This window comes from Nelumbo lutea, chromosome 7 (genome assembly GCF_056320005.1).
Source record: "Nelumbo lutea isolate HS-2025 chromosome 7, American lotus-T2T, whole genome shotgun sequence".
Taxonomy (NCBI): Eukaryota; Viridiplantae; Streptophyta; class Magnoliopsida; order Proteales; family Nelumbonaceae; genus Nelumbo; species Nelumbo lutea.
The window spans coordinates 59,241,708-59,263,651 of NC_142690.1; the positions used below are offsets into that span (position 1 = coordinate 59,241,708).

Consider the following 21,944-nt stretch of genomic DNA (forward strand, 5'->3'; position numbering starts at 1 on the left):
ATTTAATAATGGATTTTTATGGCTAAAATGGTCATTTTCTTTTTTACTTGGGAAATAAAAGAACATGAATAAATACACTTACCTGGGTAAGTGCTTCCCAAGAAAAACTTACCCAGATAACTGCATTTACCCGAGTAAATAACTTACCGAAAAACGAACAGGGTCTTATGGTAAAAGGGCTTCAGGGAACCCTTGTTCACTCCGGGGGGGTTGCCCCCCAGTAAATTGGATGAAGAGAGTCCCACCGCTCAATTTGGGCATCTTCATCCAGAATTAAAGTCAATCTGTGTATACAATTTTTATCCTTTTTTTTTTAATTTGTTCTTAATCCTGGCAGTACAAGAGAATATTTGATAATTTGATAGAAACGTATAAACTCATTGCAGTGATAATCAAGTTGGTATAGTCCATGAATGATGCACTTCGAATTCCCTAAATACCATACTGATCACAAACCAATTTAGCAAATGCTTTGTCAAACTTAACTAATTTCTTCAAATACAATATTTGGCAAATTTCGAAAATGAGCCAATGTGGATCAAGCAGGGTAAAATAGCCCAATTCTTGGGGTCCAGTTCACATGGTTTGGCAGCTGCATTAGACAAGGACTTTGAAAGGGAAAAGCCGATACCACCCGAGCTCCTACTCTTTTTTCTCACGACCTTGTGAAGAATCTTCAGTTTGACCTGGTGCAGATTGGCTAACACTGGCTTTGGCTTTGGCAAGAAATGCAGGATCTGGCTCATGTTTATGTAAAGGCTCCTTCATTGCCATACATATGTAGAATGCAATAACCATATTAACCGATATAACAGCAAGAAATCCACTTAGCAGTGTTTGTGATTCAGAGGACAACCGTGTTGAACCTGTTCCAAAAGAGTTTGAGAGAGAAGTAAGTTTTTCATATATATTAACTATTTTTTACTCACAAATGAGAATGTAAATGGATAGAATTAAAACGGAACAAGAACAGAGGTAGTCAGGTAAAAAGAGAGAGTGATGCGTGAGGTATAAAGGAGCCTCTAATCACAGAAGGCAACTTCTATGATGCCAGAACTTTCACCATCAGCACCCCCCCCCAGTGGTGAATTTTGACAAGTACCTAGTTCATTGGTTTACCACTTCTACGATACTAGTTGATTGGTTATCAGTTTTTAGGGATCATGCCTTCTGGTCAATATAGTCAGACTCGTCATAAAAAAAGTTTTTTTTTTTCCTGAAAGAAAAATGAAAAGAGACCAAAGTTTTCCAGGTCAGATAATTTTTCATATATTCTAATGAATAATTTTTTTCATGGGGTACACGATGGGGTAGCCTTTCCCCCAAACCCAGTGCCACCCCCCCCCCCCCGCAAAAAAAAAAAAAACCTGTGGCAATAGCCAGATAACTTGCCAACTGAGACACCTTTGGTTGGTTACTCTTGGTCTTCCCCTTACATCCAGACCAGTAAAGAGCACCAAAACGTCCCCTAAATAATAAGACCATCAAAATCTTACTCTTAGTGAGAGTTCCTTGGGGAATCTTGATAATACAAAAACTAAATCAAGGAAAGAACTCATTGGGAAATAAATCAGTTTTCCAATTCCTACACCAATCTTAGAATTTTGGGTGATAGGATATCAGTATTATTTGAGTTTTTTATTAATTTATTTTCTAGTATGTACCTCAACAGAGTTTCCTCAATCAACCCTGGGAAGGTTCCTTTTTTTTTGAAGATAAATAAAAAAGAAATTCATTAAATGAAAAACAAATTACAAGAATTCCAAGTGATAAGACACCCAATTGACACAAACTTACAAAAAAACAGAAGGCACAAATACATCTCTTTAGAACAGATTGCATCTATTAAAAATTCGTAGTACTCCAAAAATTCCATCCAAATCTTCTCTTTTAAAGCCTTCAAATTCTAAAAGAATCCACACCCAATCCATAAGCTTCACCCCAATGATTGCACCTAACCTCCCTTGCTCTTCAATTTTCCTTCAAAAGTTCTTGTGTTTCTTTCTTTCCAAATTTCCCAAGCATACTGAAAATTGGGTTGCTATTCTATTTTTGAGATTTAGCTTAAGAAATGATAATAGAATCAAATTCTGGACTGACCTCTGGCTAGGGAAACAGCCCCTCTACTCCACTTACCCTAGCCTTTTTGGACTTGCCTTGAGTAAGGAGTAAGGAGATTGTAACCTCCTCAGTTATTATTAGAGGGGAATAAGGTCTTTTCTTTCCTTCAATTTCTGTAGAGCATTAACAGATGCTGAATCCCAGGATCCAGGACATTTCCTCAAATAGTTTGTTAACAATTAAATCTTTCTTTTATACCTTGGTGGCAGGTACACATAACCCCTATTTCCCCTATAAAAGTATTTGGCTCTCCATAATCCCTCTATTTTTTTTAAGCTAAATAAATTATTAGATAAAATAAAAACTGAATACAACCACCGATAAGATGCTAATGCAACACCTTAACCCAAAACAAAGGAGACAACACCAAAACAGCAACAAAAAAAAATTCTAATTGCTCTAATCAGGACCTTCTGTGAAATCTCTCCCCAAACCACTAACGACCACATTCAAAAGACAAGAGTTGGAAGAACTCCTTTAATCAGAACTGCTACTATTATTCTTCCTCAACGGACTCATCCTTCCTTCCCTCAACTTCCTCATCCCAGCCCTCTCCTCATTTTCCAATTACAGTCTTCTTCAATTTCTCCTCCCTGCATCTCCTCTCTAATTCAGCAAAAGATTTTCCAACCTCAACATCCTTCAGCCAATTTCTCAATTTCCACACTACCAGTCTTCTTTCTTTCTTCTCCAATGGATTCTCACCATCCTCTTTTCAACATCTCCTCCAACCTCCCTTTCATCTTCCTCTATTCCAATTCTAGTCTCAAGCTGCTCAATGGGAATATCAACCCACCCATATTGACCCACCAACCCACCATGACCCCTCATCAATGCTTGTTAAAGGGTCATAACCCACCCTAACCTTGACCCACCCATATTGACCCCTTACCCACCCTCACCCATACTAACACCCACCTACCCTCACTTATAAATACAGAAACAGGTTGGGCCGACCCGTATACCCAAAATAACAACTTTTGAGAGAACCAACTCTCTCGAGGCTGCCATGTGGCAAAAACAAGTCGGGTCGGCCCATATACCCAAAAATAAACAGTTTTTGAGAGAACATCTCTCAAGGCTGCCACATGGCAGAAATTGGTCAAACCAACCCCCGTATACCCAAAATAACAACTTTTGAGAGAACCAACTTTCTCGAGGCAGTCATGTGCTATAAACAGGTCGAGTCGGCCCATATACCCAAAAATAACATTTTTGAGGGAATCATATCTTAAGACTGTCATGTGGCGGAAACAGGTCGGGCCGGACCCATATACCTGAAAATAACATTTTTGAGAGAATAATCCCTACCAAGGTACTATGTGGCAGAAACAGGTCAGGCCAACCCGTATACCTGAAAATGCAAAAATTATGCAAAAAAAAACCAAAAACTTGGCAGAAAATGCAAAAAAAAAAAAACGGAAAATTTGCGAAAAATGAAAAGAAGGCAGAAATATTGCAGAAATTTCAGAAAATACCAAAAAATTGCAGAAATGCATGAAAACACCAGAAAAATGCAGAAATTATGCAGAAATTTCAAAAAAAAATATACAGAAAATTACATGAAAACGCTAGAAAAAATGCATAAATTGTGCAAAAAAACACCAGAAAATTACAGAAAATGCAGAAATTATAGATAATACCAGAAATTGCAGAAAATTGCAAAAGATATGCAGAAAAATACCAGAAAATTGCAAAAATGCAGAAAATACCAAAACATTATAGAAAATGCAGAAATAGAAAAACAATTGCAGAAAATGCAAAAAAAAAAATGCATAACATTTGCAGAAAAATTTAGAAAATTGCAAAAAAGATACCAAAAAATTGGTAGAAAATGCATGAAAACACCAGAAAACATGAAAACATACCATAAAAACATGTCAAAAAATGGTAGAAGGAAGTCTCGACCTGAATAGAGACTTTCGAATTACTAAAACCAAGGATTAAAGCATCAGTATCGGGTATCGTACTGGACAAAAAATATGGAAACGTATGGATACGGTACGGAAATACATACAAATTTTATAAATACATTAATAACACGAAATTTAAGATCAAAACAATCACAAGATAGTATATAAATACATATAAAATATAAATTTTAATGATATATATGAAGAAGTATATTACAATTAATATGTTGGGATGCATAGATATCATATAATTTTATTTATAATGGATCAATCAAGAGTCCAAGCCACTAAACATATGCACCTATTATATTTTAATTATTATATCAATTATTATTTTATTTTACTATTTTAATTTTTAAAATTAACAAAAAATCAACTCAAATTAAAATATCAATTAATAATTTATAAAAATATAATCTTAACTTAGAGTATATCAAATTTGTTAAAATTTCCAAGATACATATCATATACAAATTTATAGTTTTTAATTACTAAAATAATTATTCCATTATTAATATTTTTATTTCTATAAATTTTATGAAATAAAAATCGTTTTTTGAAATAAATGTAGATTAATGGATTTGATAGATTCAATTTAATATTAAGATTCATATCATGTGTGAATTTATAAATTTTAAGTATTAAAATAATTATTCTATTATTAATATTCTATTTGTATAAATTTTTTATATTAAAAATCATTTTTTATATAAATGTAGATTTGATAGATAATTTATTCTATTAGTTTATAAAATACTATTTTTTAATATTATTTTTTAGCTTTAAGTTAGTGTTGTTAAATATAAATATGTGCTTTTTGTTTAAATTGCTTGTGAACACAAAAGTTAATAAAATCTATTTTATTTCAATATTAATCACAAAATGAGATGTGGCTTAGTGGCTTGGAATTGAAGATTTGGAGCAAGATATGGACGCACTAGGTGGCCCTGAGTTCGAGTCAATTCAAATGCGTTTTTTATGAGACTTGGCGAAACCATCAACCCAACCCTTCTTGACCCTAATGGGTACCCTCAACCCAACCCACCCTAACCCTTTTTCACTGACCCTAATGGGTTTCTCGACCCATATTGACCCGCCAATAGAATGGGTGGGTATGGATGCGTTTCAAGGTGGGTGGGTTGGGGTCAAGATTACCAGCCCTATATCCACTGACTGCTTGTCCATTCTTAGATTTGTTTCGGTCCTAAGATTCATCCCAGCAGAAACAATATGATAGGAAGATTTGACTTTAACTCCTCTTCTCTAAGAGGGTTCTCCATGATCCCTCTTAGATGTTGCTTCTTTGTGTGAGAGGCTTCCTGTGGTGGCATTAATACTTGTGACAGGATCCTGAGGAAGAGAAAGGGCCAATGTTATTTGCTCCTCATGTTTGCATCATGTTCATGAAGGATGGGGAATCCTGTGGCCATTTTTTAATTAACTATGAGGTAGCTCTCACCCTTTGGAAATTCTATATTGACCTCTTCCAATTATAGCATTTTTCATTGGGTCCTTCCTGACTTGGTTGAGGATCTCCTTAACTAGTAGCCAGGCTGTAATCTAGGAAAGAAAAGCATTATTTTTGTATCATGTTCATGAAGGTTGGGGAATCCTGTGGCCATGTTTTAATTAACTATGAGGTAGCTCACACCCTTTGGCAATTCTATCTTGACCTCTTCCATAATAGCATTTTTCAGTGGGTCCTTCCTGGCTTGGTTGAGGATCTCCTTAACTAGTGGGCAGGCTGTAATCTAGGAAAGAAAGCATTATTTTTGGGAAAGTTGTGGTTAATGCTGTGATGTGGTGTGCTTGGGAGGATCATAATAAGAGAATTTTTTAGGGAAAATGCTTGTCCTTAGAAGAGTTGAAAGGGAGAAACCAGTTCCTTATTAACTCATGGATGAAAGTTGACAAGCAGTTAAGAGGTATTTATTTTGGAGACTTGGAGAGGACCTTGAAGGAAGTCTTGAATTCTTCCTGTGTGTCAGCAACCAATAGGCCCAGCATATGTCCAAGGCCACCTTCAGATTTTATTCTGCAATTTGATGGCATCTGCAGAGGTACATTAAGCCATAGCCCATAGGAGACAGGCTGGGATTGGGGACTGTATTCTTAAGTCTAATGGTAATCTAATCTAGGTGTTTAGTGAGCCGATTGGTGAGGCAGATGCTGTTGAAGCTGAGACTTGTGCCTTATTGAGGTGATGGGATCAAGGACTGTGATGCCTCTTAATATAGCCTTGGTGGTGGTGGAAGTAGATTCGAGATTGGTGATTCTGTGGATGAACAACTGGCAAGATTGCACTTGGAGATTCAACAGTTTTTTCAATGAGATTAAGGAAATCACCTCTTTCCTGAATTGCCATTTCAGGTGGTTTCCAAGGGAGCTCAACAGTGTGGCTGATGGGTTAGCCAAATCTAAAGTGGGAAGAGATGCTTTGTATAGAGACTCTACAATGCCTTTGTAAATCCTGAGGGATGCATTTTCTTGTTTTCTGTGGTTTTTCTTTGGCTGGTTGCTCTTGTATATCTGGCTCATGTAGATCCCTTCCCCTCTGTTTTTGCAATGAAAGTACAAAAAAAAAGTTCTCCAAAAATTTATTTTTTAATATTTGTATTAAGAAATTTACTGTTATTCCAGAAACAGTGAAGGGTGTATTGGGTGGCAAGGGAGGCCTATTTACTAGCCATAAGATGTGGATACAGAGAAACAAGCTAGTATGGAGGTTTTACAACATCATCCAAGACTGCATCAAAATTTCAAGGAAGGTGGAACTAGGAAGTTAAATACAATCATACCCACAGGGAGAACCAAGCAGTGGACCAATAGCTCATTTAGGTCATGATAGTATCTATGATCAAGCTGACAATGTTTCATCATCAGAGTAAGTAAACTTGTTTATGGATTATAGGGGAAGAGCCCCCCCCCCTCCAATTGTGTGTAGCTTGTAGAGATTTTACAGGCTGATCCCTATTCTTATTTTTCTTGTATCATGGAGCTTGGAAGCATTATATGGTGTATTATATTCACATTATCATTTCTTTGTACAGCTTACTTGTTCTTGTAAGAGAAGGGCACAAGTCACAATTATCCTTTCTCACCTTTTTACATCGTTAATATATGTAGAGAACACTGATGTGGGCCCCACAGCTACGGTCCCACTGTGTCCATAGGGTAGAAGGTGTTCTAGTCTTCCTAGGGTTAGCCATTGGTCATTTAGTTGTTTCAGTTGTTATTTATTTCAGTCTTATTTTGCTCTATTTGTTATGTAAAGACTAAGGGCAGATCTGTCCTTTCCATGTAATGAGCATAACCCATAAATATTAATTAAAGTGGCGGCAGCAAAATATTAAGCTTCTGCTCCTCCTTTTCAACTCTTGTGTTCTACTGCTTCTCCTCCCTCTTCCTCCTCTTTTCTCTTTACCTTTCTTCTTATTTTCGAACCTGAAATTCATTAGGGTTCAAGACTGATAACAGTCCTGAACTTCTACTTGGTATCAGAGCTAGGGTTTCTCATGTGAGTCTAGTCCAGCCGACCACATGAGAACCATCTAAGGTTGGAAGTTGAGAAATTAGAGTTCGTTGACTGGTTCTTGGAGATCTCCAGATGATTAGTAGTTGTTTGAAGAATTGCCACAGTTGCAGCGAGTTGGTGATCAGGAAGAATCAGAGAAGGCTAGGGTTCGGGTAACCTTGGAAGGCAGCGAGCAACATCCTATTGTAAGTTTTTTATTTTCTGAGAGAAGTACTATCAGAGAAGATAGGTTGGACCTATCTAGCAAGGGCGGCCGAACCACTCTAGGGTTTTTTCTTAACCCTGCGGCAAACCCTAGTACTGGACTGAAACTTGTGATCTAATACTGCGGAAAACCCTAATAGTTCTCTCAACATTGATCAGTTTTTTAGGGTTTCATATTAACCCTACTACAAGCCTTATCCGTACGGTACTGTCTGGAGTGTACAGCTGAGAATTTGCTTTCAGGACTGATTAAAACCCCAATTTGGCTTCAGCATATCAGATTGTTCTTCAAACTGTTTTTCAGTTTTCTGTTGGGGTTTCGAACTCTTCTAAGGGGGTGAAAACAGTTTGAACTGTTGCTGTTGTGTGTGGTTATTGATTTCAGATCAGTTTTATACCTGTTTCATGCACATTTACTGTGAGTACAGATTGGTTCTATACAGATTTTGTGATTGTGGTTGATAGTCCAAGTGCTGTTTTGACTGTAGTAACCCTAATTTTGAGACTTCTGGTTCTTGACCGAAATGGAGTTTAAGAATCAAGCAAAAGGCAGTTTTGGAAACAGCAGTTATGGTGGTAGTTCTGAGACAGGTTTTCAGATTATAACCGTAAGGTTTGATGGATCAAACTATTTGGAATGGGCCCAATCAGCCATGATGGCTATTGGGGGAAGGGGAAAAGTAGGGTATCTCTTGGGAGATGTGGCAGAACCTTCGAAGGGAGACCCTATGTATACCAAGTGGGTCCAAGAAAACTACTTGGTTATGACATGGCTGTGTAATTCTATGCAGCCTCACATCAGCCGAAATTACTTACGGGCAAAGACAACCAAGAAGATATGGGATGTGATGAAAGAGACTTACTCCCAACCCCTTAATGTTGCCAAAGCATATGAATTGAAATGTGAGGTGAATACCCTTAAACAAGGAGAGAAACCGGTGCCGGTCTACTTCTCTACCTTGAAGTCCCTGTGGCATGAGATTGATCACTTAGAGACTCTTGAGTGGGAGAGTCCCAAAGATGCTCAGACCCATAAAAAGCACATCAAGACAAACAGAGTGTTTGAGTTTCTAGCAGGACTGAATTCAGAATATGATATTGTGAGGCAGCAGATTTTGACCAGAGATAGTGTGACCCTCTCTCAGGCATACTCCTTAGTGCACAGTGAAGAGACCAGGAGGAAAGTCATGATGCAAACCTCAGCCGCTTACACCTGCCTTGGTAGCTATCAAACCCAAAACAGGGGGTGATTCAGAGAGGGACAGAAAGAAGGAAGATAAAAGGGATGTGGTGTGTGAGCATTGCAAGAAACCTAAACACACAAAAGTAACATGTTGGAAGTTGCATCCACATTTGGTCCCGGCAAAATTTTGGAATAAAAAGGGTAATGCTCATGTGGCTATGACTACTGATTCAGCATCCTCATCTGGCACAAGAGGCACACCATTAGAGACCTTAGCTGCAGTTTGGGCTACTCTAATACAGTTGGAAAAGGAAGTTGGCAGTTCGGCTCAGTCACCGCAGTCATCATCAACCCTTGCCACATCGGCCTTTGCACACTCATGTACTCGAGCCTCAGCCTACCATGCCTCCGCTCCAGGTACTACTGAACCCTATTGGGTAATAGATTCAGGTGCATCTGACCATATGACTAGCTTGCCCTCTTTGTTTACTACTTATCACTTATCTTCTGATAGGGATAAAGTATCTATAGTTGATGGCTCTCTTGTCCCTATTTCTGGCAAGGGTGACATCAAACTGTCAGATACTATCTCCTTGTCTTCTGTCTTGCATGTTCCTAAACTTGATACTAACCTCCTTTCCGTTAGTAGTATTACCAAACATATGAACTGCTCAGTAACTTTCTTCCCTGACCGATGTGTTTTTTAGGACCTGGAGACGAAGAAGGTGATTGGGACTGGCCGTGAAACGAATGGGATCTACTTGCTCGGGGAGAGTTCTCGTCGGGAAGAGTCAGTGGATAAGAAGTTACTTGTTTCTCAGGTTGTGAGTCCGGTTATGCTTTGGCATAACCAATTGGGTCATTTGTCTTTTCGGTCCTTAAAGAGTCTGTTTCCTACTTTGTTTGAGTCTGTTGAGTCATCTCAGTTGAAATGTGAAAGTTGTGAGTTTGCTAAACATTGTAGAAACTCTTATTCATTGAATAATAAAATGAGTAATAGTTATTTTGATATTGTGCATATTGATGTTTGGTGGCCATATCACATTCCTTCTATGGGTGGGTATAGATATTTTTTGTTATTTGTTGATGACCACACCCGGTTTTCTTGGGTTTATCTTATGCATTCACGAGATGAGGTGCCTGCCCTAACCCAAAACTTCCACCAAATGATCCTCACCCAGTTTGATGCCAGGATCAAAGTTCTTAGATCTAATAATGCAAAGGAATACTTTGCTAAGCCATTGGCACCGTACCTCCTTAATCATGGGGTTATCCACCAGAGCACTTGCCCTCATACACCTCAGCAGAATGGGGTTGCAGAAATGAAGAATAGGCACATCTTGGAGGTGGCTAGAAGTATTATGTTTACCTCCAATGTCCCTATTCGCTTCTGGGGTGATGCTATCCTTACGGCGGTATATCTTATTAATCGGGTTCCTTCCTGGGTTCTTGATATGAAACCTCCTTTTTCCCTTCTATACCCCAATGAGGAGTTGTTTACTATTCCCCTCAAAACATTTGGTTGTACCTGTTTTGTTCAGCTTCTCGGTCCCCATCACTCCAAGTTCGAACCCAAGGCCTCCAAATGCATCTTTCTTGGTTATGCACAAACTCAAAAGGGTTATTGCTGCTATGATTCTGTCTCAGGGAAGAAGTTTGTATCCATGGATGTCACTTTCTTTGAGAAAACACCCTACTATTCTCGGGTCTCTCCTCAGGGGGAGAGTAGTGAGCGTGGAGATTTGGGTCCTTTTCTTCAGGGGGAGTGCAGTGAAGGCAGGGTTAATACTTTTGGGGTTGTACCCTTACCTATTCCAGTGGGTGATGAGAGCTGCATTAGCGAGGGTGGTCAGGGGGATCGGGAGTTGAGAGTCTATCACAGGTAATGCAGGCAGGTTGATCCCGGTCATTAGCAGTCCCAGCCAGTTCCAACCTCTTCTGCGGCTCCAAGTCCATATATTACAGTCCCAGTCCCAGGGCCCACAGAGACTTCTTCCATTGTTGCTACCTCACCCCCTGCAGATGACCTTGACCTTTCCATTGCCATCTGTAAAGGAAAACGGCATTGCACCACATCTACAGCCCACTGCATCTCCCAGTTTTTGTCCAATGATCGCCTATCTCCCTCCTACAGGTCCTATCTCACTTCCGTTGCTAATGCCCCTATTCCAAGAACAGTGCAAGAAGCCCTATCAGTCCCGGAGTGGAGAGGTGCAGTGCAAGTTGAAATGGATACCCTGTTGAAAAATAATACCTGGGAGCTAGTTGACTTGCCCAAAGGAAAGAAACCAGTTGGATGCAGATGGGTATTTACTGTGAAGCACAATGTGGATGGTTCCATTGAGAGGTACAAAGCTCGGCTAGTTGCAAAAGGGTTCACTCAGACTTATGGTAATAGATTACTTGGAGACATTTGCCCCTGTAGCCAAGATGACCACCATTCGGATTCTATTATCTCTTGCAGCAAGCCACACTTGGCCTTTGTTCCAAATGGATGTTAAAAATGCCTTCCTGAATGGGGACTTGCAGGAAGAGGTTTACATGCAGTTGCCTCATGGATTCTATGATACAGAGGCAGGTAAGAAGGTCTGCCGGCTCAATAAGGCATTGTATGGTTTGAAGCAGTCACCTAGAGTTTGGTTCAACAGATTCAGACTAGCCCTTGGGAAGTTCGGTTATGTACAGGCCCGGTCAGATCATACTGTTCATCAAGAGGGTGGAGTCCTCACTGACACTACTTGCAGTATATGTTGATGATATTGTGGTGACAGGAAATGACAGCCATGAGATTGAGTCCCTCAAACAGCTCCTTCATCAAGAGTTTGAGGTAAAAGATCTGGGTGCACTACGGTACTTTTTGGGTATTGAGGTTGCTAGATCTAAACAGGGGATCTTTGTCTCTCAGAGGAAATATGTTCTAGATCTGTTGGATAAAACTGGAAAGCTGGGTCTCAAACCTACAGATACACCCATTGAACAGAACCACAGGATTAGTGCAGAGAGTGGGGAGTTGCTTGAAGACAAAGTTATGTTCCATCGGTTAGTGGAAAAGCTCCTATATCTATGCCTTAATCGGCCAGATATCAATTATGCAGTTAGGTTGCAAGAATAGTGTTGAATCACAAAGATCTTGCATCAAATGGCACATGAGAATATGGGAATTAGTACTTACCCCCACAAGTATTTCTCTCATTGACAATAGACGGGTGTACTCAGTGAATCTCAACTCTGATGGGAGCCTTTACAGATATAAGGCTCACAAAGTGACACAAGGGTATAAACAGGAGTACGACATTGATTATGAGGAGACTTTTGTCCTTGTGGCCAAAATGACTATTGCTAGTATGATTTTGGCTAATATCTACATTCAAACAATGGGCCATCCATTAGATGGATGTCAAGAATGCTCTTGCACAGAAACCTCAAGGAGATAATTATTATGAAACCATCTCTAGGCTATTGTGACAACCCCTCTATGGCATGTCGGATTAAGAAATTCCTATAGGTCTCAAGCAAGCTCCCAGGCATGGTTTGAGAAGTTTCATACTATACTCACAGATGCAAATTTTATCCAAAGGTCTACTGATTATTAATCGTTCATCTTGAGGAGACCTCAAGGAATCACTTGTTGCTTTTTGTATGTGGATGAAATCCTTGTCATCAGGGATGACAGTGCTGGTATTACCTCATTGAAACATCTTCTAAGTCAGTCCTTCAAGATGAAGAACATTAGACATCTAAACCAGTTCTTGGGGTTAGAATCTACTCATTCTTCTTGTGGGTATTTTGTTGATCAACACAAATATGCTCTTGATCTTGTGAAGTCTGCTAATCTAACTAACAATAAACGCATGGATGCTTCCCTTGAGATGAATCTGAAACTTTGTAAGGATGATGGTGAGATCCTCCTTGATGCTACACTCTTTGGATTTCATGGTCTCTCAACTAGATTTGAAACTCCCCAAATTCTCCATCAAAGTCTTTGCCCCTAAAGGCTGAGCAAATGGTGCCAATGGTAGCATTAAACTGATTTTTTTATCATAGTCAAGAAAATTTTAAAGGTGGGAAAGACATCAAATATATTTCTCAAGAAATATATCCAAGTATAATGAGTGCAATCATCAATAAACAGAACAAAATACTTATATCCCAAACTTGAAGTCACAGGAGATAACCAAACATTGCTATGTATTAAATTTTGACGAAAGCAATGGAGGTAACCCAGGACCTTCAGGTATTGGAGGTGTTTTCAGGAATGCAGGACAGGTTTTGGCACTTTTTTCTGAGTCAATGGGTGGAGGAGACTCTCTCAGGGAAGAGGTCTTGGCTGTGTTGGAAGGGGTAAGAAGAGCAAAAGAATTAAATGTTCAAGATTTAATCATTGAAGGCAACTCCAAGGTAGTTATTGGATGGCTGAACAAGGAAGAGAATGAACTTTGGGAATATGCAAATGAAAAAGAGGAATTTAAGTGGCTGTCAAGGGGTATGGTTGTAAGGTTTCAGTGGGTTAAAAGGAGTGCTAACTAATTTGCTGATGCATTAGCTAAACAAGGGGTGGGAAGGGCTCAATCATTGTGGGCATATTTGCAATCTTTGATTATATTTTTCTGACCTTGGGGAGGGCTAAGAGAGTTTATCCCTTCCCTTGGATGCTGTATTTACTTTTATATCTTAATTAATGAAATTCTGGTTATTAATACAAAAAAAAAGTCACTATGTATCAATTTAAAGGGAACAGTAGCATGCTCATCAGAAGAGGTAAAAGGTAAAATATGATTCCTACTCAAGCAACATGAAATGCAAGATTTATTAACATTTGCAAAAAAAAAAAGTAACTTTAGGAGATAAACATCCAGTTTAAAATAAAGACTCTAGTTCATTAGCATAAGAATCACCAAAATGCTGATGCCACAAGTGCCACATATTATTTCTACAAACAATTCCAAAATTAGGAGTGATAGAAAGTAAGCAAGCTAAAGATGAGGTAGCCTATGTGTTCTCAAATTCCAAGACAAATAACCAACCCAGCCTACGTCCCTTCCTATTCACCATCCCAATGTGTTGATCTTATATCAAACAACTATCATGAGGAAAGGAAACAATATTACCATTCTCAACTACCTAACCAACAGAATTAAGTTTGTTGTAAGTTTAGGAACAAAAGGAGTTTTGGGAAGGTGAAAATGGAAAGTGGTAGAAGTGGATAAAGACAAATCATTGCAACCAACAATGTCTAGTTTTTCACCATTAATAGTAATAATATGCTTACTCAATGAATGAGGTTTAAAGGACTAACCAATGTATGCCCTTGTCATGCGGTTAGAGGCACCAGAATCAATAATCCATAGGTGACTAGGAGAGGAACAATAATAAGATGACTCACCAAATAGACCAATGGCTGAAAACACAAAGGAGATGGTTGAGGGCATCAGTTGCCGTATCTTCTCTTCTATAGGAGAACCTAAACTATCAATCTTTCTTGTAATGGAGGTGGCGAACACAGTAGTATTGTCCGATCCTTCCATGGTAATCCAGTAAGCCTTACACTAATTCTTCTTAGCACCTAAAGTGTTCTCCTTTGTTGGCTGTGGGACACTCACTTATCATGTCAATGTCCCTATTGCTTATAGTGAGTACAGAAATTCTTCTTTCTACAACAAGAGACAACATGCCCATACTCTTTGCACTCATAAGTCATAACACTATATTCGAGATAAGTCTTTTTTTCTTGGACTTGTTTGCTAGGAAAACTACCTCAACTCCATATTCTACTTTCACACTAATGGTAGAATGAGTGGTCAACCTTGTTTCTTCTCTAAAAAGCTCACCCAAGACTGAATCAAGGGTAGGTGTTGTATTCCTGCTAAGGATGTTGGACCCTATCCCTTCATATTCTAGTCTCGAATGCATTACAAAATGCATGATCTTTCTCCTATCAAAATGCTCTTTCAAGGCTTTAATACAGTAAGCAAAAATAGGAAGTAGATTCATCCATATGAACCAACTCATATTCCGCCTACAAGTTCACAAAACCTGCATAATATTCTTAGATTTTGTTTTCTCCTTTAAAGAATATCTCAGTCTCGATCCGATATTGGCAAAACATATTAGACTGCTGGTATACCTCTTCTATATGGGCAAACATCTCACAAGAAGTCCTGAATCCTCTCATAGGAATGGCAGTATTAGTTTTAATAGAATAGATAAGCCATGAAACAACTTTGCATCATCAATCTTCCATTGCTTCAGTCCAGCCCCTTTGTATCAAATTCATCAAGTTTCTTTGTCATGCCATCAATATAGCCCCAAAGACTATTTCCCTCAATAAGAAATTGAAAATGGAAATTCCAAAAGACATAGTCCCATCAAACTTAATCAGCAGTATGTCTCTCTTCTCTAGAGCCATTTCAGCAGAATAAAATCACCAAAAGACAAAATAACTGAAGAACAGCTAGTGTTCCAATAAACCACAGCACTATAGAAGAGAACTTTCCAAGGTATGGCTTCCAAAGACCAAATAAAAACGGTAATGGTTCAGAGAAAGCAAGTTGCAGGTCTGCCAACTTGAAAAGATGGATCAAAACCCTTTGAAAATTCGATCAGAAAAAATAACTTTATAGGCAGTGAAAGTATACTAGGTGACACGAAGTCTAGAGTTCTAGCCCGATTGGATCAGCTAATTGAAAGAAAAGGGCAAAACTCAAATCTGATTGAATTTATCTAAAAAAAGGTACACCTGGTGTTGATTGAAACAGCTTCCTGTGGATTCCAAAAGGGCTGCAGAAAAAATGATCTAACAGTCCTTGAAAGTCCTTTTAGTCCCACAATTCAAACTTCAATCAAAGAAAGGTTTGAGCAACCTGCCTTGATACCATGATAACACAGTCCGAACCAAATAAGAAAGAGATATGAGTAGGGTGTGTTCAATGTGTCACATGCCCAAAAAGAAACTTATATATTAGTGTTATAAAAATGAGAAAGGATCATTATGCCATCTCTTACAAGAATAAATAGAAGTATATAAAAAGAAGATAATGTACATATGATACACCATACAAAGATACTCCCAAGCCCCATATTACAAGGAAAAATAATAAGAAATGGGGACAGCCCATATCTCTACATTTATAAGTAGAAATACAGTAAAGATGTCCAATCTCAAGGTGAATTTTGATAAGAATTGTGTGGCAAGGATTAACTTGATGGAAAGTGAGTTACCAAAGTCTACAACTATTTTGTGGTGTGTTGTTTTTCATTTTCCCATGAAATATTTAGGTCTACCCTCGGAGACAACCCAAAAAATCTGAGCTTTTAGAACCCAGTGTTGGGGAGATTCTCTAAACGGCTAGCCTATTGGAAAAAAAGTTCTCTCTTTTGGTGGCAAGATTATGCTAATCAGATCTACTTTAGCAAATCTCCCAATTTTGGTGTTCAAGGCCCTTGGTAGTGTGGTTAAGAGGTTGGAGAAGATGATGAGGGATTTTTTCGTGGGAGACAGGGGAAAATCAGATCTACTTTAGCAAATCTCCCAATTTCGGTGTTCAAGGCCCTTGGTAGTGTGGTTAAGAGGTTGGAGAAGATGATGAGGGATTTTTTGTGGGAGAAAGGGGAAAGTAAGAGGGATCATAGGGTTAAATGGGATTTAGTGTGCAAAAGTAAAAGTTTTGGTGGGCTTGGCATTGGGAATATTCAGAAAAGGAATGTGGCTCTTTTAGGGAAATGGTTATGAAGATTGCCCCTAGATAGGGATAAGTTGTGGGCAAAACTAGTGTTAAGCATACATTGAACTATTGACAAATGGTTGGGATGCTGGTCTATCAACAAGAGCAACCCAAGCTTCTCCTTGAAAGGCCATTCATGATCTTACCATCCTTCCTCACTCATGTGAGATATGACCCTTGTTCTAGGGAACACATTAAATTTTGGGAACATATTTGGGTTGGGAACTCCCCTCTAAAACAGCAATTCCCATCTTTGTATGCACTTTCTGACCTCAAAAATGAGTCAATTTCCTCCATTTTTCCTTCAAATTCAGGTTTTGGGGTTGACTGGAATTAAGGTTTGAAAAGAGGTATAAGGGGATAGTGAGCTTAAGAGTGTTCTGACCTTGAAATCCTTGATGGGGTGTGTTTGGACCCTTCTAAACATGACACTAGAATTTGGACTATTTCTTCCTATGATCCTTCTCTTATGCTTTTTTCAAGGCTTTAGCATTGTCTGATTCCAACATGTGTGAGACTTAACCTGAAGGGATGTGAGATCCATCATATGGATGGCCCAAACCCTACAGGAAGGTTGGGCAAAATTTCAAAAATTTCTCTCTCTCCCATCTGGGAATCGCATTCCCTATTTTAGAAAACTGCATTTTCAATGATCGTTCTTGAATCCAAAACCGGACCAGATCTGAAACCAAAAGAGAGGAGTGGAATATATCTGATACGAAGTAGTAGTAACTCCCAATGAAGATGTTCACGCCCAAGGAGAATACCAAAACCTGCTTCCACCAGAAATGACACAGTGTGCAATGAAGCAGGATCAGCAGGATGGCTCTTTAGCAAGAACCAGGATCCTTCAGCAAGAATCAAACAGGGGCTGGTGAGCATGACTTTAGATTGTTTCTTTAGCCAAGAAACAATATCAAGAACCTTTCTTGATCAATTCCTCAAGAGGAGATCGAGCTGGGTAGGGATGGCAAGAATATGTGAGAATTCTACAGGTGGTTGTGTTGTGTAACTAAGGAATTCACCCCCTTTATTTATAGCCTTCTCAGGATCAGTCTCCTAATCTAATTAGGAGAGAGTTCCTTAATCCAAATCTGATATTTGGATCTGGACGCTTGAATGGATAAGACTTATCTTATCCTTCATCTAATCCTAATCAGATTATAAATCCTATCTTGCCTCATTTTAATTAACTAACTTAAGCCCAGTTCGAATTGGGCTTTAGGCCCATTAAGCTTATGTGCTCACTTACCCCTTAACCTGTTGCCCAGTTGGCTCTCTTTGTATGGCATGGGACCCAAACATTGATCTACACATTAGCCACATGGGTTGAACCCAGCCTTTGTTACAAGGTCTAGCCAAATTCACTGTAGGAGACAGTGAACCCCTGAGTCCACCATGGGCTCTTAATGGGCCCAACATTTACACTAAATGGTCATTGGGTCCAACCACCTTATGAAAACCCAAAGACTGTGGGCAGATGCAAGATTAGCCCATCAGGTATTACCCTCAATGGTCTTACACTTAACCTCTCAGCCCATAATGATCAAACACTGCCCGACAAGAGAGGACCTCTCCCTCGGCTGCAAGGAACAGTGTTGCACTCTACTCACATGAATCTCGGGAATTAAAACCTTTTGCAAACATTTTGAAACCATAATATATATAAGTATATCTCTATATAAATATATTTTGCAAAAACAAATCTCAACGGTTGAAATCAACTGCCGGCAGTTTAAGTTTCCATCAAAGAGAGTGCATTCCCCGATCATTCACTTTGTCTGACAAAGGGGTTGATCCTGTCACTATGATCATTCACTCAGGTGAATTCTCGGACTGTCCCAACATACCCAGGTTTTGACCCCCTCTAAGGATCTCACTGATTGGCATATCAAAGACAGCCCAATCCGACACCTAGTGCAGTACCATAATCGAGTCTAGGGGTCGGGTGTAACATTCCAGTTTTGCCCATCTATCTCCAAGGTCCAAGGCAATACTGGAATTTTGGTCTGGTTCAGGGTTTCAAGAAAACTCACATTGCATGTACCTCAGGTTCACCCTGGCAGCTGAGACAAGCCACCCCAACCAACTTGGCGGTACATCAGTGTCAGCCTTGGCAAGATAAATCTCCCCAGATCTATCCAACAGCTGTGAAGATTCTAAACTAACACGAGTCTCATAAGTGTCCAATTTATGGGTATTACACAGAAACACATCACAATGACATGAATCAATTATGTACTTTATTCATTTACAATAAATGTCAAAAGATACATCAATCTGATTGGAGCTAAGGGCATAACTGTCTAACATAACCATATGGGTTTAGGCCTGTTATTTTCTGTTATGTACTAGTCTTTATTTGAGTGTAATGGGCTCGGGCTTATATTGGTCTGTTTATGCATTGTTCTTATGTATAATGCTATCACCTCAGTAGGGGCATACTTGTCCATGTATGTATTACTGTAAAACCCTCATTTAAATATCAATACGAAGCTGGGAGAGGAATCTGCCACCCATTTCTCTCTTTGAAACTCTCTATTCTCTTCTCTTCTTTTCTTTTTTCAAGGGCTTGAATCTTCACAGCAGTGGTCAACCATTTCCCATTAAGGAGGCATAGTGTAAACCTATTCCTCCAGAGATTGGTGCTTTTCATTAGAAAGCTTTCCATGGAAGAATTAACACCTATGACTTACTCCAAAGAAAAAGAACTAATTGGTGCTTATCCCCTCACTAGTGTGTATTATGCAAAGCTAATGGTGAGATTTGCTACCACTTATTAATCTCATGTCCTTTTGTTTTATATTTTTGGGAATGGTTCTTCTCTTTATTTGGGTGTAGGTGGAATCCCCCAACTGATGTGTGAAGCATGTTTGACCCTTCCTTCTTTGGTGGGAAAAAGAAAAGGGGAAAAGGAGCATGTGGAGGTGCATGAGGGCTGCAATGCAAGAATCTTCATGGATAAGGAGAGAGGCAAAGAAGCCATCATTGAGACTATTACAATTAGGGTGCCCCATTGGCTGTAGTCTTTGAATTCCTTTTCTACTATCTTAGTGAATGATATCATTTCAATTTGAAAAGAAGTGGAAAATTCTGCCCTATTGAAGTGGTTCCTACTTCGTCTCCTCCAAAAAGAGGATTTGTTAAGCTTAACTTTTTTATTGGAAACAGCAACTTCATTAATACAAAATTAAATACAACTGTCAACCCCTAAAAAGGGTGTTGAGCCCTAAGTAATCCTTATTACGAAACTGCCCAAAACATACTCTCCCTCACAATCCCTCGTTTAGCCAACATATCTGCCAAACCATTAGCTAATCTCCTTGTCCATTTGAAGAAAGCACCAATCTCCCTTGCTATATTGAGGATTTCCCTTATGGGTTGTCTATAAATCCAGGCTCCCAACTTGGTGACTTGGTGTAACCCCAATTGTTTGGCATATCTTACACCTTGAAGCAAAACCATCACCTCTGCTCTCAATGAGTCCCTCACTCCTATTGGCCCAAAAATATAGCTACAGTTCTGCCATTTCCATCTCTGAATACTCCCCCTATACCTGAAGGGACCGGGTAAACTCTAGAGCCCCCACCAAAGTTTTGTTTCATTCTTTTCTGTGTTGGCGGGGACCACAATTCCTGCACAATAGGTTTTACGGAAGTTGTAGATGCCACCACTCCCTAATTCTTGTAAATGTCCTCAATTGAGAAATCTTTAAACAAATCATATGTTTTCAACCATTGAATAGTCATAATGGTTATTCATTCTACAATTTCCTCCTTGGATTTCTCCACTCCTTCAAAGATCCTATTGTTTCATTCTTTCCAGACTGACCATAGGATAGTTGCTCTAGTGGCTCTCCACATTAATCTTCCAAACCTCTTCGGTTCCTTAAAAAAGCTTGGGTCAAAAAGGCTTACCACATCCGAAGGAGGTCTCCACCTGCAACCATAAATAGAAGAGAACCAGGTCCAAATAAAGCAAACAAATGGACAAGAAATTAATACATGTGTGATCGTCTCACCAAAACTTAAGCATAGACCACAAACATGGGGTGACAAGCAAACATTTGGCCTTTTTCTTTGTAACACATCCAAAGTATTGATTTTTTGGAGAACGGCATCCCAACAAAAAGCCCGAATTTTTGGACTCCTTTGAAGGAAAGTTACTTGCAGTTGCAGGTTTGGCAAACTAAAGGAGGACATCAAAGAAAGAGGAACAAGGGAACACACCAGATGAAGAATGTTATTGAATTCTACTGTCCAAACAAGACTGATCCAGATAGGTCGGCCTTAAAAGAGTAACTAATTCATCCACCATTGTTATTTCTAAATCCCTTAGACCTCTCCTCAATCCCAAGTCCCAAGAAATATCATTAAAAACTAAAGAGCTCGTTCTTCTTTTATTTTCTGACAGTGAATAAATAGTAGGAAACCTATCATTAAGGGGAATCTCTCCAACCCAAACATCTTCCCAATGCAACACTTTACTTCCTGCACAAGCATCAAATTTGAAGGAAAGATGGAAGGTAGTATACCATAAATAGCTTTCTAGGGAGAATATCAAGAAGCCCTAGGATTGACTCCCGCATCCCAACCATTGTCTACCAATCCATGAACGCTAACAACCACTCTATGCCAAAGTCTATCATGTCCAACAGCAATCTCCATAACCATTTCCCCAAAAATGTTGTGTTTCTTAGTCTAATATTTCCTATTCCTAAGCCTCCTTCATCTCTTCCAACTCATCAGTCGCTTTGTAAATCTCTCAATCACTGGATACCAAAAGCTATCGGTATTTGGATTTCCTCCCAACAATAGTCCCAAATATTGTAATGGCCAATCCCCTAATTCACACCCCATCAGTCCAACTAGCAAATCCACCTCTTCACTCCCTAACTTTACTCCTACCACGCAGCTCTTGCCCCAATTTACTTTAAGGTCAGAGATCCTCTCAAATTTATGTACTATCCTTGTTAGGTTCATAAGTTCTTTTGTTTTCCCCTCACAGAGCAAGATAATATCATCTGCAAACTGTAGATGTGTAACCACCACTTCCTCCCTTCCAACTCTTCAGCCTCTAATCATATTATTAGTATATGCCCTTACGATCAATTCACTTAGAACATCAGCTACCAAGGTGGAAGGAAGGGAGATAGAGGATCTCCTTGTCTAAGGCCCCTTTTGGCAGGAAAAAAAAAATTCTTGCTACTCCATTTACCAAAATTGACAATGACTTGAAGAAGTGCAACCATTCACCGATCCACCATA

At 39.1% G+C, this 21,944-nt stretch overlaps 1 protein-coding gene across 1 annotated transcript in view; it reads right to left on the reverse strand.

Annotated features, from left to right (window-relative positions):
• Nucleotides 1-357: 357 nt before the first annotated feature.
• Nucleotides 358-21,944, reverse strand: part of LOC148846585 (uncharacterized) — a 30,324-nt gene continuing 8,737 nt past the window's right edge. Inside the window, exon 3 of the mRNA XM_088955645.1 lies at nucleotides 358-866. Within this exon, the coding sequence (XP_088811771.1) occupies nucleotides 643-866 (224 nt within the window). The 3' untranslated portion in view covers nucleotides 358-642. The remainder of the gene's footprint in view (nucleotides 867-21,944) is intronic.